General features: G+C 43.9%; 1 protein-coding gene across 1 annotated transcript in view; it reads right to left on the reverse strand.

Moving 5' to 3' along the window:
- Positions 1–75: 75 nt before the first annotated feature.
- CDHR1 (cadherin related family member 1) overlaps positions 76–21,996 on the reverse strand; it is a 39,243-nt gene continuing 17,322 nt past the window's right edge. Inside the window, exons 9-16 of the mRNA XM_088526366.1 lie at positions 20,071–20,171; positions 18,396–18,599; positions 15,599–15,751; positions 12,867–13,031; positions 10,753–10,820; positions 7,457–7,685; positions 6,312–6,566; positions 76–634 (exon numbers count right to left, since the gene is read on the reverse strand). Of these exons, the coding sequence (XP_088382492.1) occupies positions 101–634; positions 6,312–6,566; positions 7,457–7,685; positions 10,753–10,820; positions 12,867–13,031; positions 15,599–15,751; positions 18,396–18,599; positions 20,071–20,171 (1,709 nt within the window). The 3' untranslated portion in view covers positions 76–100. The remainder of the gene's footprint in view (positions 635–6,311; positions 6,567–7,456; positions 7,686–10,752; positions 10,821–12,866; positions 13,032–15,598; positions 15,752–18,395; positions 18,600–20,070; positions 20,172–21,996) is intronic.

Below are 21,996 nucleotides of genomic sequence, written 5' to 3' on the forward strand. Positions count from 1 at the left end.
ATCACGGCGAGGAGCCACTCGCTGCTCGTTGGGTGTTGGACGAAATGGGGAAGACCACAGTACACACACACTCCCACGCAGCCACTGCTGGCCACGTCTCCTAGATGTGCTGGTCCCCGAGGGCCGCGTTCCTCTTCTCAAACTTGAGCTTGAGCTCGGAGACCAGGGCGCTGTGCGCGCCGCCGGGGCCCTTCCTCCTCAGCTGCTTGTTGATGAAGGTGGGGGTGAGGGAGCCGGAGACCGTGGGCACGCGCCACACGGGGGCGGCCGCCGGCACGGGCGGCGGCGGCGGGTGGGGGGCGGGCGGCGGCGGCGCCCCGGCCTGCACGTTGTTGTTGCTGTTCTCGTTCCGGGCGTCCTCCTCGACCATGAACTTCTCGGCGGTGTTGCTGGACCTCCTGAGCTTCAGCCACTCCATGCGGACCGTCCGGGGCGGGTGCACCTGCCTCTTTTTAATGATCCTCCTCACCGGCATGACTTTGTTGGACCGCTTATTGCGCCAGAACATGGCGGTGGAGATCATGACCGTTATCATCACCATGATGCCCATGACGCCAGCTAGCACCCCTAAGGCTTTCATGGGGTTATCTTTAGTTTGCATCAAAAAGGCGGCCATAGGCCCTTTGTGAAGAGTCTGTAAAAGAGTACAAAGAAAACACGTGACAACCTATGGGACAGACAGTGACCCAGAAATTTCATTTGTCCAAAATATGTAACAAGCAGGGTTGGCTAATAGAAGTTGCCTATAAAAAAAAGTGAGAGTCTCATCACCAATTTGGGTTTGGATAATTTAGATATAGCAGCAGCCTAGGCAAACATCACAGCACTGTCAGATGACTGTCAAACACGGCAACCTACAGGCGACTTACTGCCAAAATGCTGTGTATCACCACAGAATTTGCTTAACTTGCCCGAGCAAGGAAATAATTGGTGCTAGGATCTCCAGCTGCATTGTTATAATACATTTCAGAAATAATTTTCAAAGAACAATAGTGCTGAACCATTGGGTTGAAACAGAATCTTATGAATAGAAAATGATCCTTCAAAACCAGCTGCGGGTGATACAGCTATGCAGTGTATAGGACTGCTATTGAATATAGCACTGAAAGCATTTGGAAGAAACTTTGCTTTTTAAATTACATTGTACACACGAGGAGTTAGCAGGTGTGTGCTGCCTTCTGTTTTCAAGTACTCTTTTACAGACGTAACAATCTCTGTGAGGTAGGGGATGTGAGTAGAGCTGAAGAGCTTTGTTTGTATAATAAATAAGCACTAGCATAAGCTACGTATGGCATATTGAGGACAAATGAATGACCAGTTCACTTTGCAGCTGAGCACACTGTGCGTCTCGGAGGTCCCCGTATTATTTTGCGGAATTTTCCCTGCGGGTGGAGCCTGGATCTTTTCACACTTTTCCAGTACGTGACGGTGGAGATCACCATTGTCACCGAAATGGCGGAAAGGACGCCACTCGTGCAAATTCCAAATATTGTCCACGGACGCTTCTTGAGGCCTAAAATATAGGATTTTACCCTGGACTTGATCTGGAAATGTCAAAAATAAGAGAAATGGTCAACCCAGACATGATTACATTTGAAAGAGGTTGGTATTTGTTATAAATCTAACCAGAGAACCAGAGTAGAACATGTATGGACTAGCCAGTATGCAAAATAAGGGGAGCTAAGTGCTTAAATTAGCCACAGGAGATGAGACATTTGTAATGATGTAGAACTAAATCTAGAAACACTAAAAAAAGAGAAGATTATAGGAAAGCTTACAAACACCTGGCTGATCAGAGACTGAGGGGAAGCAGCAAGACATGTGGAGTATCCCTAATGCAGACACTTGCACAGACTATGTTTCCAAAGGAGTTTGCAATGACTGCACACACAGGCAATGCTATCTTGATGGACACGAGATTCAGGAAAGGCCTCAAGCTCCTTCAGAGAGGGGCACCCTCCGGGAGGGAAGCATCTCCCCGGCTCTGCGTGTGTAACGAGGTCGTCTGCCTCTCAGTAGGTGGTGCAGGCGCCCACCCTTTGGTTGGTGAGGAGAAATGAGGTGTCAAAGACAGCAGCTATTCGTGGACCCTTGAGACAAGCTTGCACTTGAACATCTAGTTTTCAGATATTTAAAGCGAGATGAGAGAGAGACAAAAGAGAAATAGGCCAAGAGATGTCACTGAAATTCCTGGATGACTTTACCTTACTGATAAACACCAATCTTTGCCATTCTGCTGTGAAAAGAGATTTTCCATTACTTAATTAGCAACAGACCTGAGCCAGAAGCCCAAAGCAGGGCAGTCCACAACTTTGGGGGAGACTGCATTTGGATCAGCTTTGCTGTTCTGCATTAGATGGATTTTGTGCACTTAGATCCCATCACATGACAAAAATTCTACCCTTGCTCACTTAATTCTATGTGAAAGTCTGATGAATTAAGTGTCAGATAAGCCCTGCTAAGTAGTACATGACCTGAGATGAGTCCATTTATTATACCTGTTGTCAAGATCTATTCTGCAGCATGGCATTGAAGGCTAAATAGTATAGGAACAACCCAAGGAGAGAAATGACATATACTTAAGAAGGTGGTATGTATCAGTAGCAATTATTTGACTAGATGTTTGAAAACCATGAATAAATGGGATTAGATATAACTATGTTGTCAGAGTGAAACAGTTCCAGGGATGTCTTGATGGGGAATCACAGGGGGAGTTTCAGAGCTCAGCTCCATTGGGCAGCCCAGTCTCCCTGGGCTCAGCACCTGTTTGCAGTTTCTAGTTACACACAGGTGACCAACATCAAAGCCAAAAGCCATTAATGCTGCTTCAGCCATCGTGCTGGTTAGCGGGTCAGCACTATAAAAGGGTAGTATTGCCCCATCCTTGGATGATGCCTCTCTTCTGATGTTTGTGTGGACTATTAGGCATTTTACAAGCTTATAGTGGTAAGCCTGATGTTTACCAAAGGCCTGATATCTACAGGAAACCTGGGAGCAGCAGCATCTCAGCTGGCCTGCAGGGAGGCTTACGGTAAGTGCCTTTGTCACCAACAAGCTTGTGTGTATCTTTGTGGTGGCCATCTGATTAACAGGGGTTTGGGAGCAGTCTGAGCATCCTGCTACAGCAAAAGTGGGCGCAGATGGACATCTAGATTTAGGCACTTTGGTTTTGTACTGTCAGCACAGCTGCAAGTCTTTGTAGTGATCAGTGACAACACTCCAGAAGCACATCACCAAGTAGAAGCCCTCTGCAATTTATTTGGCTGTTACTCTTTTTTGCTAAGAGGCATGTTGCATTTTGAAGACTGCTGATTTTTTTTTTGTAAACACTAAAGAAGGGCAGATACACAGAGAAGTAAAAGCTGATATGGGAACAGCTGTCATCTCTCTGAGGGGCAGAAACTGGAAGAAAAAGTCTCTGTTTTAATAGATATCAGGGGAGATACCCCTACTGAAAAAAGATGGGGTTTTTTGCTGTGAATTCTAACTATAATGACAACTGGCCCAGAGAAGAATTGGGAATGACCAGAGGGTTTAAAGAACGGTGGCAGAAGTTTGGATATAGCTAAACTGTTTGTATGAACTTTGAGAAAGGAAAAGTCCAAGTTGGACCAAGTCTGCAATTAAAAAAACTAAATTACAGAGTTACCACCAGTGATCAACAACACCAACAGTGATCTTGGGGCTGGTTTCAGTGCTGCCAGGGCACGTTTGGGCTGCATATCTGAAGGGCAGGCCAGGGAGACACCTCTGTGACACATGGGACATCTTCCCCATTGCGGCTGCCCCTCAGGCCCTGGGTTTACCCAGCAGGGCTCCCAGGGCTCTCTCCAGCTCCCCAGATGCTGATGGTTGCTGTCGCTCTTCTCTGCTGCCCCAGCAGTTTGCTGCATGCAGACACCCACCCCGAGGGCCCTAGGGTGCGTGGGCTTCTCTGGGCAGGTCAGTGGGTGGCACATCCTGAACGAGCCCCTGGCAGATGTTGGTTGAGCTGTTCAAGTCCCAGTGCCTCAAGCTGCCTCTCAGCTATGTTTAGATGTCTGAGTGAGTGGGCGAAGCAGCTGAAGTGCCAACCTAGTGCTGGTTACAGACCACACAGGTGGTGTCGCATTTTACATCACTTTTCAACATGAAAATGAGCAGAGAGCAGGACAAATTGCATAAACCTGCTCTGCCCAGTTCAGTCTAAGGTCCATGCAGCTGTGGAAAGAGCAGGCTGCAAACCCAGCAAAGGCACAATCCCCTTTGGGGTTGTGGTGCTGGTAAGGGAGAGGAGGAAACAACCAAATTAACCCACAGAAGGTACTGCTGGTATGTTACAGTCAGGGGGATCTCACATTAAGATTCACCAGCTATATTGAGAAGTCTAAAGTAGCGGCCAAATCTATAAAGAACCAAAAATATCACAGTTTATGCTATCTAAACATGTACTTAAACCTCAGTGAAGAGCTGTGAATAAATGCCCCCACATGCTTATAGAGCCTCAGAAGAGACAGGGATCCCCCTCAATCAGACCAAGCTCCAGGATCAAAAGAGCAGGGACAGATATCACTGAAAAGTCTCAGACAGAAGGAATAGATTTTTTCTTTTTTAATAAGACATAATGGTAAAAAGCTTTTCAGCATGTTTCTTATTCTATCAAGAAAAGATGGGAGATTAACAGATGCACCACTCGATACAAATTTCCATAAAAACACTCAGTTAAATGGCCCCTGGAACCTTTTACAGCTGTATTATTCTAAGAGCAAAAGGTGCTTTTGATGTGCAGTACTGCTGAACTCAGCTGCAAGGATTCTATCTCGAAGGGCATGGCCTTGTGCTAATTGCAATGGTAAATGTTAATCAGAAATATGCCTGTTAATTACTTGATGTGATTAACACTGCAGGAAACATCTAGAGGATGCCTTCAAAAAAAAAGTCTTCCTTATCCAAAATGAGTAGTATAAAAATGTCCCCCAAAATGCTCATCTAAAGACGCTGCAGACAGAGCACAGTGTTTTTTGGTTGTGTTGCTCTTAGATCAAAAAAAGAGTAAATAGCTACAAGCAGTGAAAGAAGCAATAGAGAAAAATAGTACAGAAACTAAAGGAGGACACAGGGATGAGATCAATATCACAGATGCTGCTGAAGACACCTATGCAGGTGGAGAAGGAAGATGCTGCTGCTACCTCAGTGGTTGCACTTGGCAAGGAGAAGAGAATGGGCAGTTGGGAATAGCCGTGTCTGAGAGCAGCCCGTGTGCTTGGGGCCTGGCTGCTTCCCTTCTGCACCCTGTGCCAAATCTGCACCTCTGCAGAGGGAAGAAGGGCACTCTGAGGAACCTGCTTTCTTCTTGAATAGAAGCATAAAGGCCCCCATAAGGAGTGTCAGTAGGATATGAGGAGGCAGAGAAAATGGAGAGAGAGAGAGAGAGATGATAATATATAAAGAAGCACTGGGCTTATTTTGGCCAACCAAAGGGAAGACTAAGGGATGGCCTGTGGGAAGAGATTTGTATTTTTGCCCACTGTGTGTGTCTACAGACTCTCAGGCTAGTGATGCTCCTCACTCATGCTAAAGCCCATTTCTTCTTGCCTGTACCCACTTAAAGGCACAGCAAGGCAGTTGCAATAAATAGAAATCCTGCTTGCTCTGCTCGCCATAAACTGCTACTCTTTGGTTTTACCAAAATTGTCCCCGTGGATTGAGAGTTTTGTTATTCAATCTTTTAAGTCATCTTGTGTTGTGTGCTGATAATACTGCAGTTATTAAACTTGCAGCTAAATTTCTATGCACTTTAAAGCATTTCTATAATGTGTGTCTTCTCCCATTACACCTATGCTGATTGCAAAACTGGTCTGGTATATTTCATGCTGTCCACAGTGATTTTCCACTTCCTTTTTGTAGGAAGGAAAAATTGTTTCCCCCTTCTCCTCTCAGCTGAAATAAAGATCAGAAATTCAGCAGTTGGGATTTACTCCCAGGAGCCCACAGACCCTAGTTTTCATCTAGCTCTAACAAGCTAACATCTTTGCATCTAACAGATGCAAAGAAGTCATCTTCAAACTACATTATGCTTTTATTTTTGCCATCTCTCACCAAAATGTCTTTCATGTTTGTGGCCATAGAATCCAGTTTCACTACAAGGATCTAGAAATATTGCATGTTACAGAGCTACCAAAAAAGGGCAAGTGAGGGGTGGCAACTTTTTGTCTGATTTTAATTCCTGAAGCATTTAAAAAATGCTCTCAGAAATAGAACAAAAAATGATTTCTCTTTGATGCCACTCAAGGAACACCCCCCATGAGGCTTTTTCTAAGATACTTGCTTACCTCCTCCGTGATATCGATCTTCAGAACTGCAGTGGTACTGAAGGAAGGGGAGCCCCGGTCTTTGGCCTGCACCACCAGCGACCAGATGCAGTCCTTGTTCCTGGTGATGTTGTGGATGATGTCCAGAGAACGGATGTAGGATTTCAGCTTGATTTCCCCGGTGCTCTGGTCTATATCAAACACGTTGGCTGGATCTGCTTGCATGATGGAATAATCAACAATGTTGTTGGGTTCCTCTGCATCTTGATCTATGGCCTGGTAGAGGAAGAGTACAGAACAAAGATGTTATTGTGTTTGTAGCCAGACCAAAGACAAAATTCAAAGGTTTGAGCATTCACTTCACATAATATTTCTGCTTTGAGAGTACTGGGCTGTTATTGTGCAGTTCTGGAAACTATTTTGCCTTTCCCGTCAGCTGTGCTACATTTTCTCGTGAAAAAGGGCAGGATTAGAGCTCTTTTATAAATGTTTTCTACTGGAGATTAAAGCAGTGGAAAAAACAAATCATGATCTATCTGTAGAATGCAAATGCTCCATTACAGGGGAGCTGCCTACACAGAATGGGGACAAATATTAAGCAAATAGAGAACAATGTGATCAGCTCCATGCTCCCCAAAGCAGAGCTGCTTAATCTTTATGCTCTGGTAGTTATTTTATCCAGCTTCTCGTGTTGTGTAATAGAGCTTGATTATATGCATCCACATGTGTAGGGTAGAGTGGCTTGCTCCTTTGCCTATGAATTGTGTGTGTTTTTTTAACCTCTTGTTCTACAGATCACTGTAATGATCATTACAAACCCTTCTGCAAAGATAACTTGTGAGGCTGAGCACAAGGGCATGTCAGGAAAGCCAAGTATTTAAAACTGTACTTTCAGTTGTCTATCTTGGACTTTCTCTGATGAGACTCTATAATCCAGCAGATTGTTCAAATACTGTAAGTGAACTTTCTTTGCTTATAGAACTGTATTTCTCTTCCTTCAGTTTTGTCAACACCATCACTCTGTTTTAATCCATATGTTACACATGTGCAAATAAAGCTCCAGAAAAAAGCCAACTTTCAGGCCCTCCTTATGATCCTAGAGCAATAAAAGGCAGAGCTGGAGGTTCTCCAAGCACTTTGCTGTGACACATGGTGCTGTGTCTCACCTCTATCTTCACTGGTGACCCGATGATCATGGTCTTTTCCTGGATGTTCTCGTTGAACTCTGGAGAGTGGTCATTGACATCCAGGACTGTAATGAACACTTCAGCCAAGCTGTACTTCCCATCCGTGTCCTCTGCCTTCACATAGAAATTGTACTTGGAGTTCACTTCGGCATCTAACGTAGCCCAGGGCTGGGTGTAAATTATACCTGTTGATGGGTGGATTAAGAACCTGGAAAAGAAGCATGGTAAGATTTGAGATTTTTTTTTTTTGTCACTTAGCATGTGTTTAGAAGCTGCAGTGTAGGTGGGTTCTAAACCTTGGATTTGCCTCCAGGTTAATACTCTAAACCTAGCTCGGGGCTGTCTGACCTATGGTTAGTGGTGGTCTGTGACTATTGCTGCACACCAAAACAGCCATATGCTGCCCCTGCAAAAACAGCCTGTGCAAACTGAAATTCCTCAGGCCTGTAGCAGCCTCTGTTGTTTCCATGGTGGACTTTGCCCCCCTACTGAAGTGGCAGGGAAATGGGGGTGCTCAGGAGCAGCTGCACATCCAGGACAGGAAGGATGCAGGTCACTGGACCTTTGGTCTCTCCTCTACGTAGTAACAAAAAGCTGGGGTAGAGGAAAAGTACCAAGAGGTGCCTTCCTCTCGCTACCCCCTCAGGCTGTGCTGGGAGCTGAACTGAGCCCAGATGGTTTCATGTAGATGTGCTGTACTGAGGACCTGGGCTGGGAAGTAACTGAGATCTTTGTGCATCACGGTGAAAACACACCTGAAAAGTTGCCAGTTCACAAATCATTCTGTCTATTTTTGCTTGTTCCTTTAGGCTTGGAAACTAGAGAATGATCAGTGAAGCTTTTCTATTCATTGCACATTAGCCACTTTAGATGAGTTTTTTTTGTTAAAGCCTTTGTCCTCATGAAATGTTCAGTGTGAGGGCCTTCTCCCACAGTGACTTCTCTGTGTTAAAACATTAAAGAACTGCCTATTTGTTCAGTTTATAAGGACAATGTATTAGATCATGTCCTAATAAATGAAGATTGACTGATATGCCCTCAGTAGCTGAGGGAAGTGTGCTGCATGTCATATTTAAGCTCTTAGCATCTCAGAACAGGTAAGAAAAATGGCTGCTCTCAAATCCCAGAAAAAGCAGGGCAAAGGATCTCCCCCCAGAACAATCACTTCTCTGCAGAAGTGATGGAGTGGATGTTCAGATGTCACTGTAGCAAGTTCAATTCTACACATCTAATTAATGAGACATTATCAAAAGTGACAAGCAAAAGTCTGCACTTATAGAGAAGATAACAACAGTGTATAATTTTAACTGAATTGCCAGCAGTGGTCCAAACAGTGGACCTTCCATTTTAACAAATGGAAGGTTTTATATATTCTGTAACTAATATAAAAAAAGAAAAATGTTTGTGTTCTGAGAGCTCAATGGAAAACAATTATGAAAAGGTCCCTAATAATCCAGATTCATCAGTTGTTTGCATTAGCCTGTTAAATACAACTACACTCCTGATGAAAGCTGAGATGCTGAGGTCCAGGAGGAACCGGAGGGAAGTGCTGTCCAGCTCAGGGTAGAAGACCTATGCTGAGTGCCTCCTTACTGCCCAACCCAGCCTAATCATGCAGAGAGGACACTCTTCATCCTCATTTTACAGATGGACAGAGGTACTGAGCTCTAAGGAGATTACAGCAAAGTACTCCATTCCTGCTGGCAGCTTGGACACAGGATTATGATGGAAGGGCTGTATCTTCAAAAGATAGCACTATTTCTCTTATTCTAGTACCACTCATCTCTTTGTCATTGCACTGATGTAGCCCCAGAGACACAAAAATCGTGCTCCTAACTGAAACTCTTAAATCTGTGTATGAATTATCTGTTGGCAGATCCAGAGCTACAAGAGCCAGGAAACCCATCCAGCTTTGGAAAGCCATGCCAGCCTGGCACAAGCAAAAGGGAGAAAAGAAATCAGGCTTAAGAAGTCTTTTTTTCCTCTCTCTCTCTCTTTTTTTTTTTAAAGAGTGCCTGCAAAACTTAATTTCCTCATTTAAAAGCACAAGAACAGTGAGTCAGAACACCCTATAACACCAAGCAAAATAAACTTGCACTTGCATTTTTTCTAAATCCTTTGTCAACAACCTTCACAAGCTTCTTTGCACCAGCTGTTACATTTTAAACCTGAGAGGTCTGACTGTATGACATGACCTTTGCCTACTTGCCTCTACCCAGTTAGCAGCTAGCTTAAGGACTTAGTGAGAAGCTCAAAATAATCCATCCTGGAAATGCTCCCATGTGTACATCCCTCTGGCTACAGAAGAGGTTCACCCTTAATATCTTGGATTTTGGACTTTGATTGTGCTTCCTAAATAGCATTCACCTTAACAAGAGGAGTTCATCTTTAAGCACAAACAGATAACACAGCGAAGAACAGACTTGGGGGTGAGTGCCTGAGCAGCTCGTTCGGTTGTCAGTTCTTCCCGGCAGCTTCCCCCCAGTCCCAGGAGCTGCAGCTTCTAGCAGCAAAATCTTAGTGGCTGGTGAAGCTAGAGGTGCCCCAACCAACTGGTCAGGAGCTGCTGGTATGAAAGCAAGGCGAGAGCATCATGTTCCTGTTCCCCAAGGCTTTGCTCAAAGGCAGAGAGGGGGAGCTAAGCATCATTATGATATCAAATAAGCATGAGAATCTCTTCCTCTCTGACCTAGAGCTACTAGGCTTAAATACAAGAAATGCTTTAAACACCCACTGCAGCTGCCCTCCAAAGCTAAAGGTTATAGCCTTGAAAGTCTTGTTGTCTTTGATTTATTTTGACAAGAGTTGAAATTGAACTATTTGTACAGCAATATGGAAAGGGAGGGGGAAAGAGTAAAGGATTTTCTTTTTCTCAGAATTGACTTTTCAAAACAACCAGACCAAAAACTCCTCTTCTTATTACAAGCATTTTTCAAATGGCAATTTGAACAGTGCAGTGGTACTTCATCTGCCTTATGTCTCTTTGTGGGGGGGTAATAGTCTGTGGGTAAAACTCCATGGATTCATGAAGCAGATGTTTAATGATTGCACTAGTTCTTCTGTTGTTGCTTTCACAGAACTCATAAAGGACCTGGCATAAATGTCCTTGGAAATGAGCAGGTCAAGACATCATCTGTTCTATTCTGCCTGTTCTCTCTTTCTCTTTTTTTTTCTTTTCCACTTTTAAAACTCTTTTCTAATATAGTTATCGGGGATTTTTTGGTGGTGGGGTGTGTGTGTGTGTGTGTGTTTTTTTTTAAAAAAAAATTACTTACAAATCTGCTCCTGTTCCATAGATAGAATACTTGACTTCTCCCCAGAGTCCTGAATCTGGATCTGTAGCCTTAAGAAAGTAATAGGGTCATTATTCAATAAATTGCAAAAAGAAGTATATTCATATTTCTTTCAACAGGCTACTTCAAAATCCAAACGCTTTCCCTCCTTTTACCATAATGTTTTTAGGAGGAAATCACACAAACATACATGCACATATGAAACTGCAAAATCTAACACAAATGCCACTGGGTGTCCCAAGAAAGCTACTAAGATTCCTGTCTCACTGCCAGGCTGGAGGCTGAAGCAAGAAAAAAGCCACTAGATGGCTCCATATATTGACATTTAACAGATCTTTTACTAGAAACCAAGCCCATTTCAATGATGCAAACTACCCGTTTACTCTAGTCTCCCTTGTTATTAGTTTAATATTAATGTATACTCCCTGGTCAAAATTATTTACTTTAAATAGGAGATTTTTTTCTAAGTCTCTACTTGTTTAATTGATCTAATTGAAATTAATGCATGGCAATTATTTCATTATATTCATAATATTTTAGCAGTGCTTATGTTTAATCTCTCCTGTGCCTGTGGGACTTTTAGTATCTGCATTATTATCTTGGCTGTTATCTTTGTTCTGAACTCTTCTTGGTTTCCTCCCTTACCTTGGGATTAGCAAAACTACTGATTTGGTGACAGCTATTTCTGTAAGTCCCTTCTTCTCGGAGGTGTTATATATGTCTGAAACAACGTTATATTATTGCTTTGTACTCAGCCATCAAAACTCACAGCAGCCCATTCCTCTTCCCATTTGAATATTTGGTGCTTCTTTTGAAAAGGAGAGCAGTATTTTTGATTTGCAAATCATGGCTAATGTAACACCTGCAGTCCTGCTGACATGTGCTTTCCATTCTTCAATACGAGCTGAGCAGCTTCCCTCACCCCCTGATTTTGACTGCAGTCTGTTTTTCTTAAAATGCCTAACTTTGCCTAAAACATCTTGCTCATCTGGGCCTCCTGCCAGAATAGTGATCCTGGAGTACCCCTCTTTGGGAATAGGGGTCAAGCAGTGAGTCAGTACCACATGATGACTTCTACATGAACTCTTCATCTTGGCTAAGTTTTGCAGCTTCAGTAACCTTTAAAAATTTCTATTACTTTTGCTGGCCACCTTCTACATTTTTTCTTCCCCTTCCTGCACAGATAGTGGTATTTGGGAGTCTGTTTTCTACAGCCTTCCTTTTGGTTTCCTCTGATATTCCTTTTTCTTTGTCTTGTTTTTGCTTCCCTTCTTCATTCATTCTTCTGTTCTTACAACTTGCCCTTATTTCTGGTCATTTCCTTTTCTTTGTGCTGGCCTCCCTCACCTGTAGCTGTGGCCTTGGCAAGGTGACTTGTGTCCCCGCCGATTCCCACCTGGCTTGGAGATTTCTTGACTTTGGGATATGAGATCAGTGTCCAGGCCCAACTGCTGTATTAAACAGGCCCAGCTTGGGTATAATGACCAGAAATGCTTCCACAGCCTGCATAGTGCCCTCACTTTCTTCTTAGGACAAGGACTAGGAGACACTAGAAATATATAAGCATATTCTCCCAACTGTGAGAAGATCTTTACACAGAGACTTTTAATGTTATATTCTTGCCTTCATTTACTGTCTAATCATGCATTTAGCAGCCTGGTTCCTCCCAGGAGGAGATGGCTTATATGCTACTAAGCAGCCATTTTGTTTTCTTTTTACCCATACTTAAGCAAGCAAATCCAGTAAATCTACTTCCACTTAGTCACAGCTGATCCTCCTGCTAGATGCTAATTTGACTGGGGCTTTCCTAGTACTCACTGACCATGTGATTTGTCTTAAAAGCAGATGTCGTTTGATTAAAAAACTGATATAAAATTGTTTTTCTGAAAAATATTTAAATAAGACTTTATTAGAACTCTTTGGTGGTGGTGTTGATTCTGGAAGTTGGAGCTTAGTCCAAAAGTTGAACCGGAAATAGGATTTGCCAGTTGCCCCTGTCAGCTATTTTTAAGGTACTTGTTAGTATTCCTATTTGACTGCCTCAACAAATAGTTGGTCAAGACAGATGAATCTCTTAAGAGTTAAGTAAAACTTACTGTTACAGCGACCACGTTGGAGCCCCCGGGGGAGTTCTCCGGGATCCTGGCGATGTAGTAGTCAGAGGAGAACTTGGGCACGTTGTCATTGGTGTCCAGCAAGCGTATTGCTACGTCAGCTGTTGAGCTGAATTTCTCAGGTGTGTTCACCTCTATCGCCAGGAGCTACAAGGAGAATATAGAGAGAATTTATTATTACAAAGTAGCTACTGCTACCTCTTAAAGAAGCTTCAATGCATTTTAGCCTGGTTCGATCACAGAAGCCAGAAACTGGGAGCACACGAGCTACATGTGTGAGCAACACAGGCCTGTTTGTGCATGCTTGCAAGTGGCAATCAATCTGTTAAAGAAGCTTTCAAACCTGTGCAGACATCTCAGGCTTTACACGACAGCTGTGACCAGTCACAAGTAACCAGCACAGCTCAGAGAGGATATGACAAATCCTGCAAAGACCCACTCCCTGCAGGCAGCTTGCCTGGAAACTGGCCTGAGCATGTTTGATAATTTACCACGGAAGTCATGTAAACATTTAAAAACATTGGAAATAAACTGTGAAAGGATCTTGGGGAAATTCAGTTGTAAGGATTGTTTGGGATTACATAGAGTGTATCTGTCCTAAAGGGGGAGTTTAGTTATTATATCCCTTCGGTAACTACTGTGCTTGGGAGTCTATAAGGGTGTTGCACCAAAATAAATTTTTAAAGGTTCAGTCATACCCGCATCACCAAAAAAACCCCTCATGAGCAATCTCAGCTCCTAAAGCAGCACACAGATAAAATCTTGATTGCTTAACATGTATGTGCATTTAAAAATAAATTACAGTGCCTATGGTGAAACAATGCTTTGCTGATGGAATCAGCCCCCACCTTTGGCTATCCTAGAGGGTGGTCATCATTTGGGTCTGGTTGGTAAGAGCTGCCAGCAGCCACGGCCAAGGAGAGACGACACAAGGAGAGGAGAGGTTTGGTCCCCAGGACAGCAACAGGTGGCCCCCATGGCAGAGCCTTGACCACTGTTTTTGCTCCAGGAGGCCTCACCCAGGAACAGCAGCTCAAGCTCCTGGCTGGCTCAGAAGGAGGTGGCCCTGGCTATCAGCTGCATTTAAAGGCAAGCTGTAACTGGAGGACAGGTTTTCTCAGTTAGCCATCATCTCGACCTCTTCTCAGTGGCTTAATTCCTCCCTGGCCTTGTCACTGGTCCATAAGAAGGCAGAGAGGAAGGAGCACTGCTTACAGAAACAGAGAGCTCCTCACAGCTGCTGTGGGATGTGTGTTAAATAGAAACAAGAACATATTTCACCCAAAATTCCAGCTAGAAGGATTACTTGGGCAACTAAAACATGGCAGTAAGTGGGATGAACTTAGCAGGGAAATGGAGAAGGAAATTAGGTCTTTATAAAGTATTTTCTGCCATATATTAGTGCCCTATCACCTAACTGCACCTTCTGCATTTTAAATGTAGACAAAGTCTCTGCATTTCTAGCAAAGTCTTTATAGTCTTTCTTCTGTAGAAATAATTTCATTAAAAAAGAGTAACTGCTTAAAGTTAAAAAAAAATTCTTTTTTTGTGTGGTAATTAATTCTTTCAGTGTTCCTGGCAATGACATTAACCACCTTGATTTCTATTAGTATTCATGAGGAGGCCATGTGTAACTTCTTTAGTGGCCTTTTGATAGTTCAAGCTGAGTAAATGTGCACTTATTATAATTAGTTTTGGTAGCACTTTATAGCCCTTTCTGAATCTTCCATTTTAATACAATAATGATGCGTTATATTTTTGTAGCATCTATAACCTGTGAAGCTCAACCTGACTGATAAACATTGCAAGAGGAGACACCAGGCATATCGCAGTGAAGTGACTTGCTAAGGACACAAAGCAAACCATTTGGCAAGAGTGACAACAAAACTCAGGAAGTCTGGTTTTTGTATTCTAGAGAAAAACCACTTTTTGTACAAAATCAAAATTAGCACATGTTAGTACTTAGCTATATAGTTTTGACAGTCTTTTCCATGACCACAGGCATTGTCTACACTATTCTTTGCAGTCAGAATGGAGCTTTCTCTTCTCATATTCAGAGGCTGACACAAACCAGAAACTACGTAATTATGTTACCATGTTGATGAGCCAATGAAGCCATCAGGGAAGCTGCTAATGCAAGTTCCCAGATTTTGGACAAAAGCTGTTTTTTGTATAGCTGGCTTGCGGCATGGGTAAAGTGGCCTCCGATCAGTCTGGAAAGGGTCAGAGAGACACACCTGACAAATGCAGTGAACAATTTTGGGAAATTATCTCCCAGGTCAGCTAGTGTCTTCAGCCAACTAAAATTCAAATGCGTGATCGTGGACCAAATTACTTAGGACTAAGCAGCTACATTCGTGGCTCCAGAGAAGTTAGGATTTCATCCCATGAATTTATCATCATAGAGCAGAAATAACATCCCTAGGGTTTAGTATAAAATGATTCAGAGCCACCAAGATATGCAATTTCCACACAGAGATAATACTCAACAGTTTGCACTGACTGGACTAAATCAGCCCACAGATGCATCCATTAAACCTTTTGGAAGTTGCTGAAGCAGGGGGAGAAATGAGTTTCACTTACATGGAATATAATGTCACTAACAATATATGAGACAGCTCCAGGTGCACTGCGAAGCCACACGCCATCGTATACATAAGCCATCATACACATATTATATACATAGCCATAGAGGAAATGGAAAGCAGAAGTACCTTGAAGGTTAACACCTTGAATTTTTCATAGTCAATAGCAGCAGAATTTTCCACTATTACTGTAACCTGAGCTTCGTTCAGGACAGTTTGGGGAACAACTCGGAAGATGCCACCAGGTCCAACAAGACGGAGGTTGAATTTAGCATTGGCTCCCTGCAAGGAAAAGCAGATACTGTCTTGTTTAAAAGTGACCATTGCATTGCTTACAGCTTACACAGGCTCTATTTCTTCAGGCTGCATAAAATGTGAGTCTTTCTGCTGAAAGCCCTCCATTCTCCACCCCCTGACTAAGAGAGTGCTAAGAAGCTTAGTTATATAATCTCTCCGGCTCTGGTCACAAGACAGACATGGCTTTTCTTAAAATAGGCCGACAAGCTTGGTTATTCTTTCAGTCATAACGAAGAGGCCTGCAGCAGCTCTGGCTAACAGACCGACCGCTGTGGCAAGGGGCTTGGGCTTCCCGCCTCACGCTGCAGGGCTGGTGGCAGCAGAACACCCACAACACGCACCTCAGCACACGCCTCCCACCGGCCTCCTCCTCATCCCCGCCAAGCAAAGATGGCGGAATTGCCACAGCCAAGATGACGGCCCGCTCGGAAGCGCAGCCGGGGCCTGCAGCTGTTGGCCTGGAGCCAACACGAGGTGCAGGGTCAGTGCTGAGATGATCCTCGATGGTTTGCACTGACCGGATTCGTTAGCCCACAGTTACAGCCACTAAAACCTATGGAAGTTCATAAACCCGGGAGGAGAGCAGAGCTTCGCCCGTGCAAATTATAATGAGACATGCACACATCAGAGAGCTCTGGGAAGCCAGATCCCATCATACAGACAAACCTTCCAGTGATGGCAGAGCAGGAAACAGCTGTACCTGGAAAGTTAACACTGTCTGTGTGTGAGCCAGAAATAGCAAGCTACAGCCAGAAGGCCAGGCAATTTTTTTTTAAACCATAGTGGAGCTGGAAGGGAAAGGGCAAAATGGGGGTTCTCTTACAAGGGAGGAGGGAACATGTGCTGATCCCTCCTGATCAGCTCTCTCCATTCACCCATTCCCAGTGTCACAGTTGCACTGTGACAACCAGCCCCATTCACTGACTGGTCGATGCCCCGTCCTCCTCTTGGAGGAATGAAGAATTTATGAAGAATTTCTAGAATTTCAGACAGGGTAACTTTTGCTTTCAGCTACATCCCTGCAGGCCTTGTAATGTGCAATTCTTGTTCTACCCTAGCCCACGTCAAAAGGAAAAGCATTCAGCTGCAGTCACCCAGGGGAACCCGAATGATCTGGGATGCTCAGAGGTTTAGGCTGCTTGGAAAGAGAAACCTCACAGCTAAAGAGAGGACGACAGGCTCCCTTTGCAAGGCAGTAAAGCCGAGCACACAAGTGTCGCCAGCGCTGCTGGCCTGTGGAGGACAGTGCTGATGGGGAAGACCCTCTGAGCAGACCCCTCCTGGGCCCTGTGCGTGGCTGCCAGGACAGTGGCACTGCTGTGGGCAGAGCCCCCCAGCCCAAGGCTGCCGGGGACGCGGCCCAACGCAGAGCCGTGCAGAGCAAGCCACGCACATGGCTCCACGCGGGCAATCAGCACACACTGCTGATGGAACCACAGCTTTCTATACCTTAACCAACCCAGTTCCCCCACAGTGATGAGTGCTGCTGTATTAGGCAGCTTCTTTAGAAATCTATGCAGAATATTCAGCTGTGTTTTCTGCTTATTTCACTGCCTAATTTGCAGCCTGAATATTTTGTCAGCCTATATATTAAACATACATTTTGTCTCTAAATGGAAGACAAGCCAGGAAAGATGGGTTTTGTTTCTTTCCTTTTGCAGCAACAGCCTCTGTGACAACAGTGGGATAGACAGAGCCCTGCTTTGAAAGCAGTCATCTATCTGCTTGCTGCAGAGCGGCAGGAGGGAGGGGGAAGAAGCTGGTGGGTTTGATAGAATACAATACCGTCAAAACAGCACAATGTTGAGCATGGTTATATAAGAGCACTCTTCCCAATAGTAATACAGTTCTCAGATGCATTAAGCTTTCTCTTGTCGCTCCCTAACCTCAGGCTAACTCAGATGGATGCCATTCATACAGTATTTAGCCTAGGGATCCCTATAGCAACCATCACCATAGTATCTACGGGCATCACAGGTCAGTTAGGTAGCAAGCTGAGATGAATAGAGTCCTCTATTCTTTTATCTGGTTATAGTTAGTTCTCCTCCAGTATAATTTTAAGATTACTTAAAAATATCACTCCTGAGGGAATTATTTATCAAAGCATGCACTGCATACTCTGGTTCTAAAATAAGGGCCAGAAGGATAGTATCTTGTAATAAAGACAATGTTAGGGTACAAACTATATTTTTTCCAGAGGGGTCCAAGGAGATACAGACAGCAACTGCACTTTACGTTACTAAAGTATTTGGAAGACCTAAATAAATGTTCAAAGACAGTAAGTTTTCAGTCACTACATTGACAACTATTGAACAGAGCCAACAGAAAGCAGAGGTAGATAAGGATTCCTGAACTTTAGTGGCCACAAGACCTGAACTGCAGGTTTAAGACCACTCTTCTTGTGGCAATCATGCCACAATGCAACAATAGCATGTGCCAGGCTAACTATGCTTCTGAGTTCATACTATCCATGGTAATGGACCTCACACCTACCTACTCTGTTGGCCGTTCAGGAGAGCAGGTGAAATGGTTGGACTCCTAAAATGCCATTTGCCAATCTGGCAGCTGCTTCCTGTCTTTGGAGAAAATAGGTCAGAAAACTGAAAGTCCCCCCATAGTTTTCACTTACCTGATCTGAATCATTGACTGTAATCTTCAGTCCCCTCAAGATTTCTCCCTCTGGGGGATGCTCATACATGGTCAGTTCAAATCGGTTCTGGAGACCATTTTCTCCATAGAACGTCGGTGGATGGTTGTTGAGGTCGACCACCCGTATAGTCACAGTGGCAAAAGCATACTCTGAGATGTCACCTTCTTGACTGACTTCTGATGCCTGTGGAGGAAAGAAGAGAGAGAGAAAAACAATGAAAGAATTTCTATTCTTACTTTGCTCTTCCTTCAATTCCATGTCCAGGTATTGTTCTAATCAACCTAACCCACCAACTTTGTACACAAAGACACACAGTCTTACACCGGTCTAGAAAACTCAGTCCATTTACCCTCTGTGTTTACGATGATTAGAAGATTATGGTAATAAAAAGTTCCAACAAAGAGCTCTGATAAGAAAGCTCTCCTGATTTTTACGAGCTCAGTACTTCAACCTGAGCGTGAAAACAGTTCTCTCCACATAATTCCAATACTGTAAAATAACAATTAAATCTGCCTGATTTTCAACCATCCCAACATACAACCTGGTTCTCTGGATTGAACCTAAGATCCTTTTTCTATCAGGACAGAAACTCTGATTTGTGTTTGTAGCAGGTGTTCATAACCGAAGCCTTTGTGCTCGAAGTGCTCAAAACCAAAGACAACTGACACCTAAATATCTCTGGATGAGCCCCCCTTTTTTTTTTCAGCAGTGCCAAACTCGGCCCTGCAGCTGCGGCACCTGTTGGGACCCATGCTGGGTGGTACAACACCCACTTGATTCCTCGGGCAGGTTTGGTAGCCTGAACTGAGTGTTGGGTTGCCGCAGCTGTACTCAGATGTCAGCAGAGCCCAATTAATCCTGTACCCGTGAAGCACTAGCAGGCTGTTGGAAACCTGAGAGATTAGAGAAAGAAACAGCGCCCAAGTCAGACCTTATGATCCTCCAGTTCAACATCCTACTCAAGCACACCAGCAAATAAGTGCCCTGGGGATGCTACACTGCCTCTAGCAGTGGGCCAGGCCACAAAACTGTCTTTGGACTACTGAGGCTTTCCTGGGCAAATTGGCATGGTTGTAATGTGCTTTTGCCTGAGGAAAACAAATATAATTTTCACTATTTAACTTTTCTTTTTGAACTCTTGGCCTTTAGAACCTTCTTAAAATAATGTAGCACTATTAACTCATCAAAGTGTAAGCATGTCTTTTTATGTGGTTGATCTATGTTTTCAGGGTGGATGTTAATACAATAGCATGATCTACCCCAAGCTTGTTGGGACTCAAATTTAATAATCACCTATCTCAGTATGTAGAAACTAGGAATCATTGATTCCTCGTCTATCAACAGCATTTTAAAATACAGAGCACATTCAGAGATGGACAGGATAATAATTCTCTAGACTCAGGGATCAAATTATGACAAGACAACTTCATTTGTAAGAAGAAAATTGAGACATTACAAATATCCAAGAAAACAAAAGCAGCTTGCTCTGACTTACACTAGTTGGCATCCTGATCAAACTTATACTGGTTGGCAGGCTGATCAAATATATGAGGTAACTCTTTAAAAAAGGGTGCCATAGATTAAGTTATTTTAGACAATAATGACTACTCATGGTATTTAAGAACATCAGCTTTCAAGTGGCCATAAAACATACCTGAACTTTTAGTTCATAGACTTCTTTCTTAAGCTGATTTGGGCTTTTTATAACAGAAACAGCTCCAGTTGTGTTGCTGATTTCAAACGAACCTTCACTTCCTGCAATAAAACCAAGATGCTCCCATTACATGCCTTTCCCCGTGTCCTGAAAAGGCACGAGCAATCAGACATACACTTCATTACACACATCTATGTCTATATACATCTCCATATCCACATGCAGATCTGCAGCCGTTTTTCAAGAACGAGGTGCTTCCCTGCTTCGTCATGGTATGCTGAACGTGCAAAGGAAGGGAAAGTGGAATTTCCTCCCCAGGTTGTGGTTTGGGGGAGCCCTGACCTGCTGAGAGCTGCCCTTGTTTTCCTCTTCCCCACCACAGCCCCATGCCCTTATACTTTTGAGGCTGGGCGTGCAAACTTGGTACTCATTTCCATTATGCTGTCTTCTTTATGCACTGTTTCAGGTAAAAACAGTCACTCTTCATTTTAATTAGCAAATGCCTAATTAAGTCTCTGAGAAAACAGGAACATTTTTCTCACTAATAACAGCTAAGGTGAGAAGCCTGACGTCTACTTAAAAGAAACATAATCACTCTTTCTGCAGGCAGCCCCTCTGGAGGCCTTGGAAGTTCAGTTGTTAATAAACTCTTGGCCTCCTGCTAGGCTGCCCTGAGTGGGAAGGGGCTTTGGAGGATCTGGGGTGAGAGCCCTGCCTCATGCATGGCAGGGCTGTCTGCTGACACGTGTCCCCCTGCCCAACTGCCAGAATCCATGCGGGATGCAGCGACGGCCAGCAGTGTCCCAGCACGATGCCGGATCCTCCTGCCATGGGCTGCAGCAGCCGACGGTGCCCTGGGAGCACCGGGATCTGCACGGGCACAAGGCCTTGGCTCGGAGACCCCCACGGCCTACGCGTGCTGCACGGCCTGCTGCTGAAGTGGGAGAAAGGATGGGGAGCCCCTAAAACGCAGGAGAACGGTCTGTCAGAAATAAAATGTGATGGCATGAAAGCCCTGACACTTTTTCCTCTATCTCAACTTCAGTGCTTATTATTAAACCGCCCAGCATTGACCCCTTTTGCTAATATCTGCACTAACTGCAACTTCATTAAAGGACACTAGACACAATGTGGAATAGGTATTGACTCATGTGGTAGTCAATTATTAAGATACATTGGCCTGGAAAGTACCTCCTGACTAAGGAAAAAGCTGAAGTCAATAGTGGTTTCAAGCAACAATGCTTCATGTTTTTGTCTAATTACCACACAGAAATTGGTAACTCACAATTGGAATTGGTAATTGGTAACTCACAATTGGAAACTGGTAACTCACAATCGGAAATTGGTAATTGGAGTATGTAGCATTATACGTCTTCCCTAGGACAGCATGTTCAGAGGATCAGAGTATTTTCTCAAACAATCCCGTACTTCCCAGCATCAAAACTGCTTATAAAGAGTAAGTACTTCCCTATTTGTTATTAGCATTTTCTTGCCCTTTGCTGCCCAGCCTGCAGGTATTGACATAAGCGTTTGACATGAGTAAGGGTCTGCAGAGCCGGGGCAGAAATCTGCCACAGTCGTCTCTTCTTGATTTGATTCTTCCCTCTTTCTTCAACACTGTTTACTAAAGCACATTCACCTTCTCTTCTTTTCACTTCCGTTTCCTGCTACCAGGATCCGCGTTAATGCGCACACAGAAAACCCACTCCCAAGAAGTCACATTTTATACCATTCTATCATCCCTTTCCTTACCTCGCTCTTCTCAAACCCCTTCCCCATAGCCCTTTTCTGTTCCACCTCCATTTTCTTTGGAAATTTACCCTCTTTCTCATTAATTCTAGTTATCTTTGACATTGTCCCTATTTCATTTTCCTCCACTTATTCTCTTCCTCAATTTCCTTCCTTATCTACCATCTTCTACCCCCA

The sequence above is a fragment of the Tinamus guttatus genome, unplaced genomic scaffold (genome assembly GCF_059628265.1).
Source record: "Tinamus guttatus ecotype Peru unplaced genomic scaffold, ASM5962826v1 Tinamus_guttatus_pri_ptg000246l, whole genome shotgun sequence".
NCBI lineage: Eukaryota > Metazoa > Chordata > Aves > Tinamiformes > Tinamidae > Tinamus > Tinamus guttatus.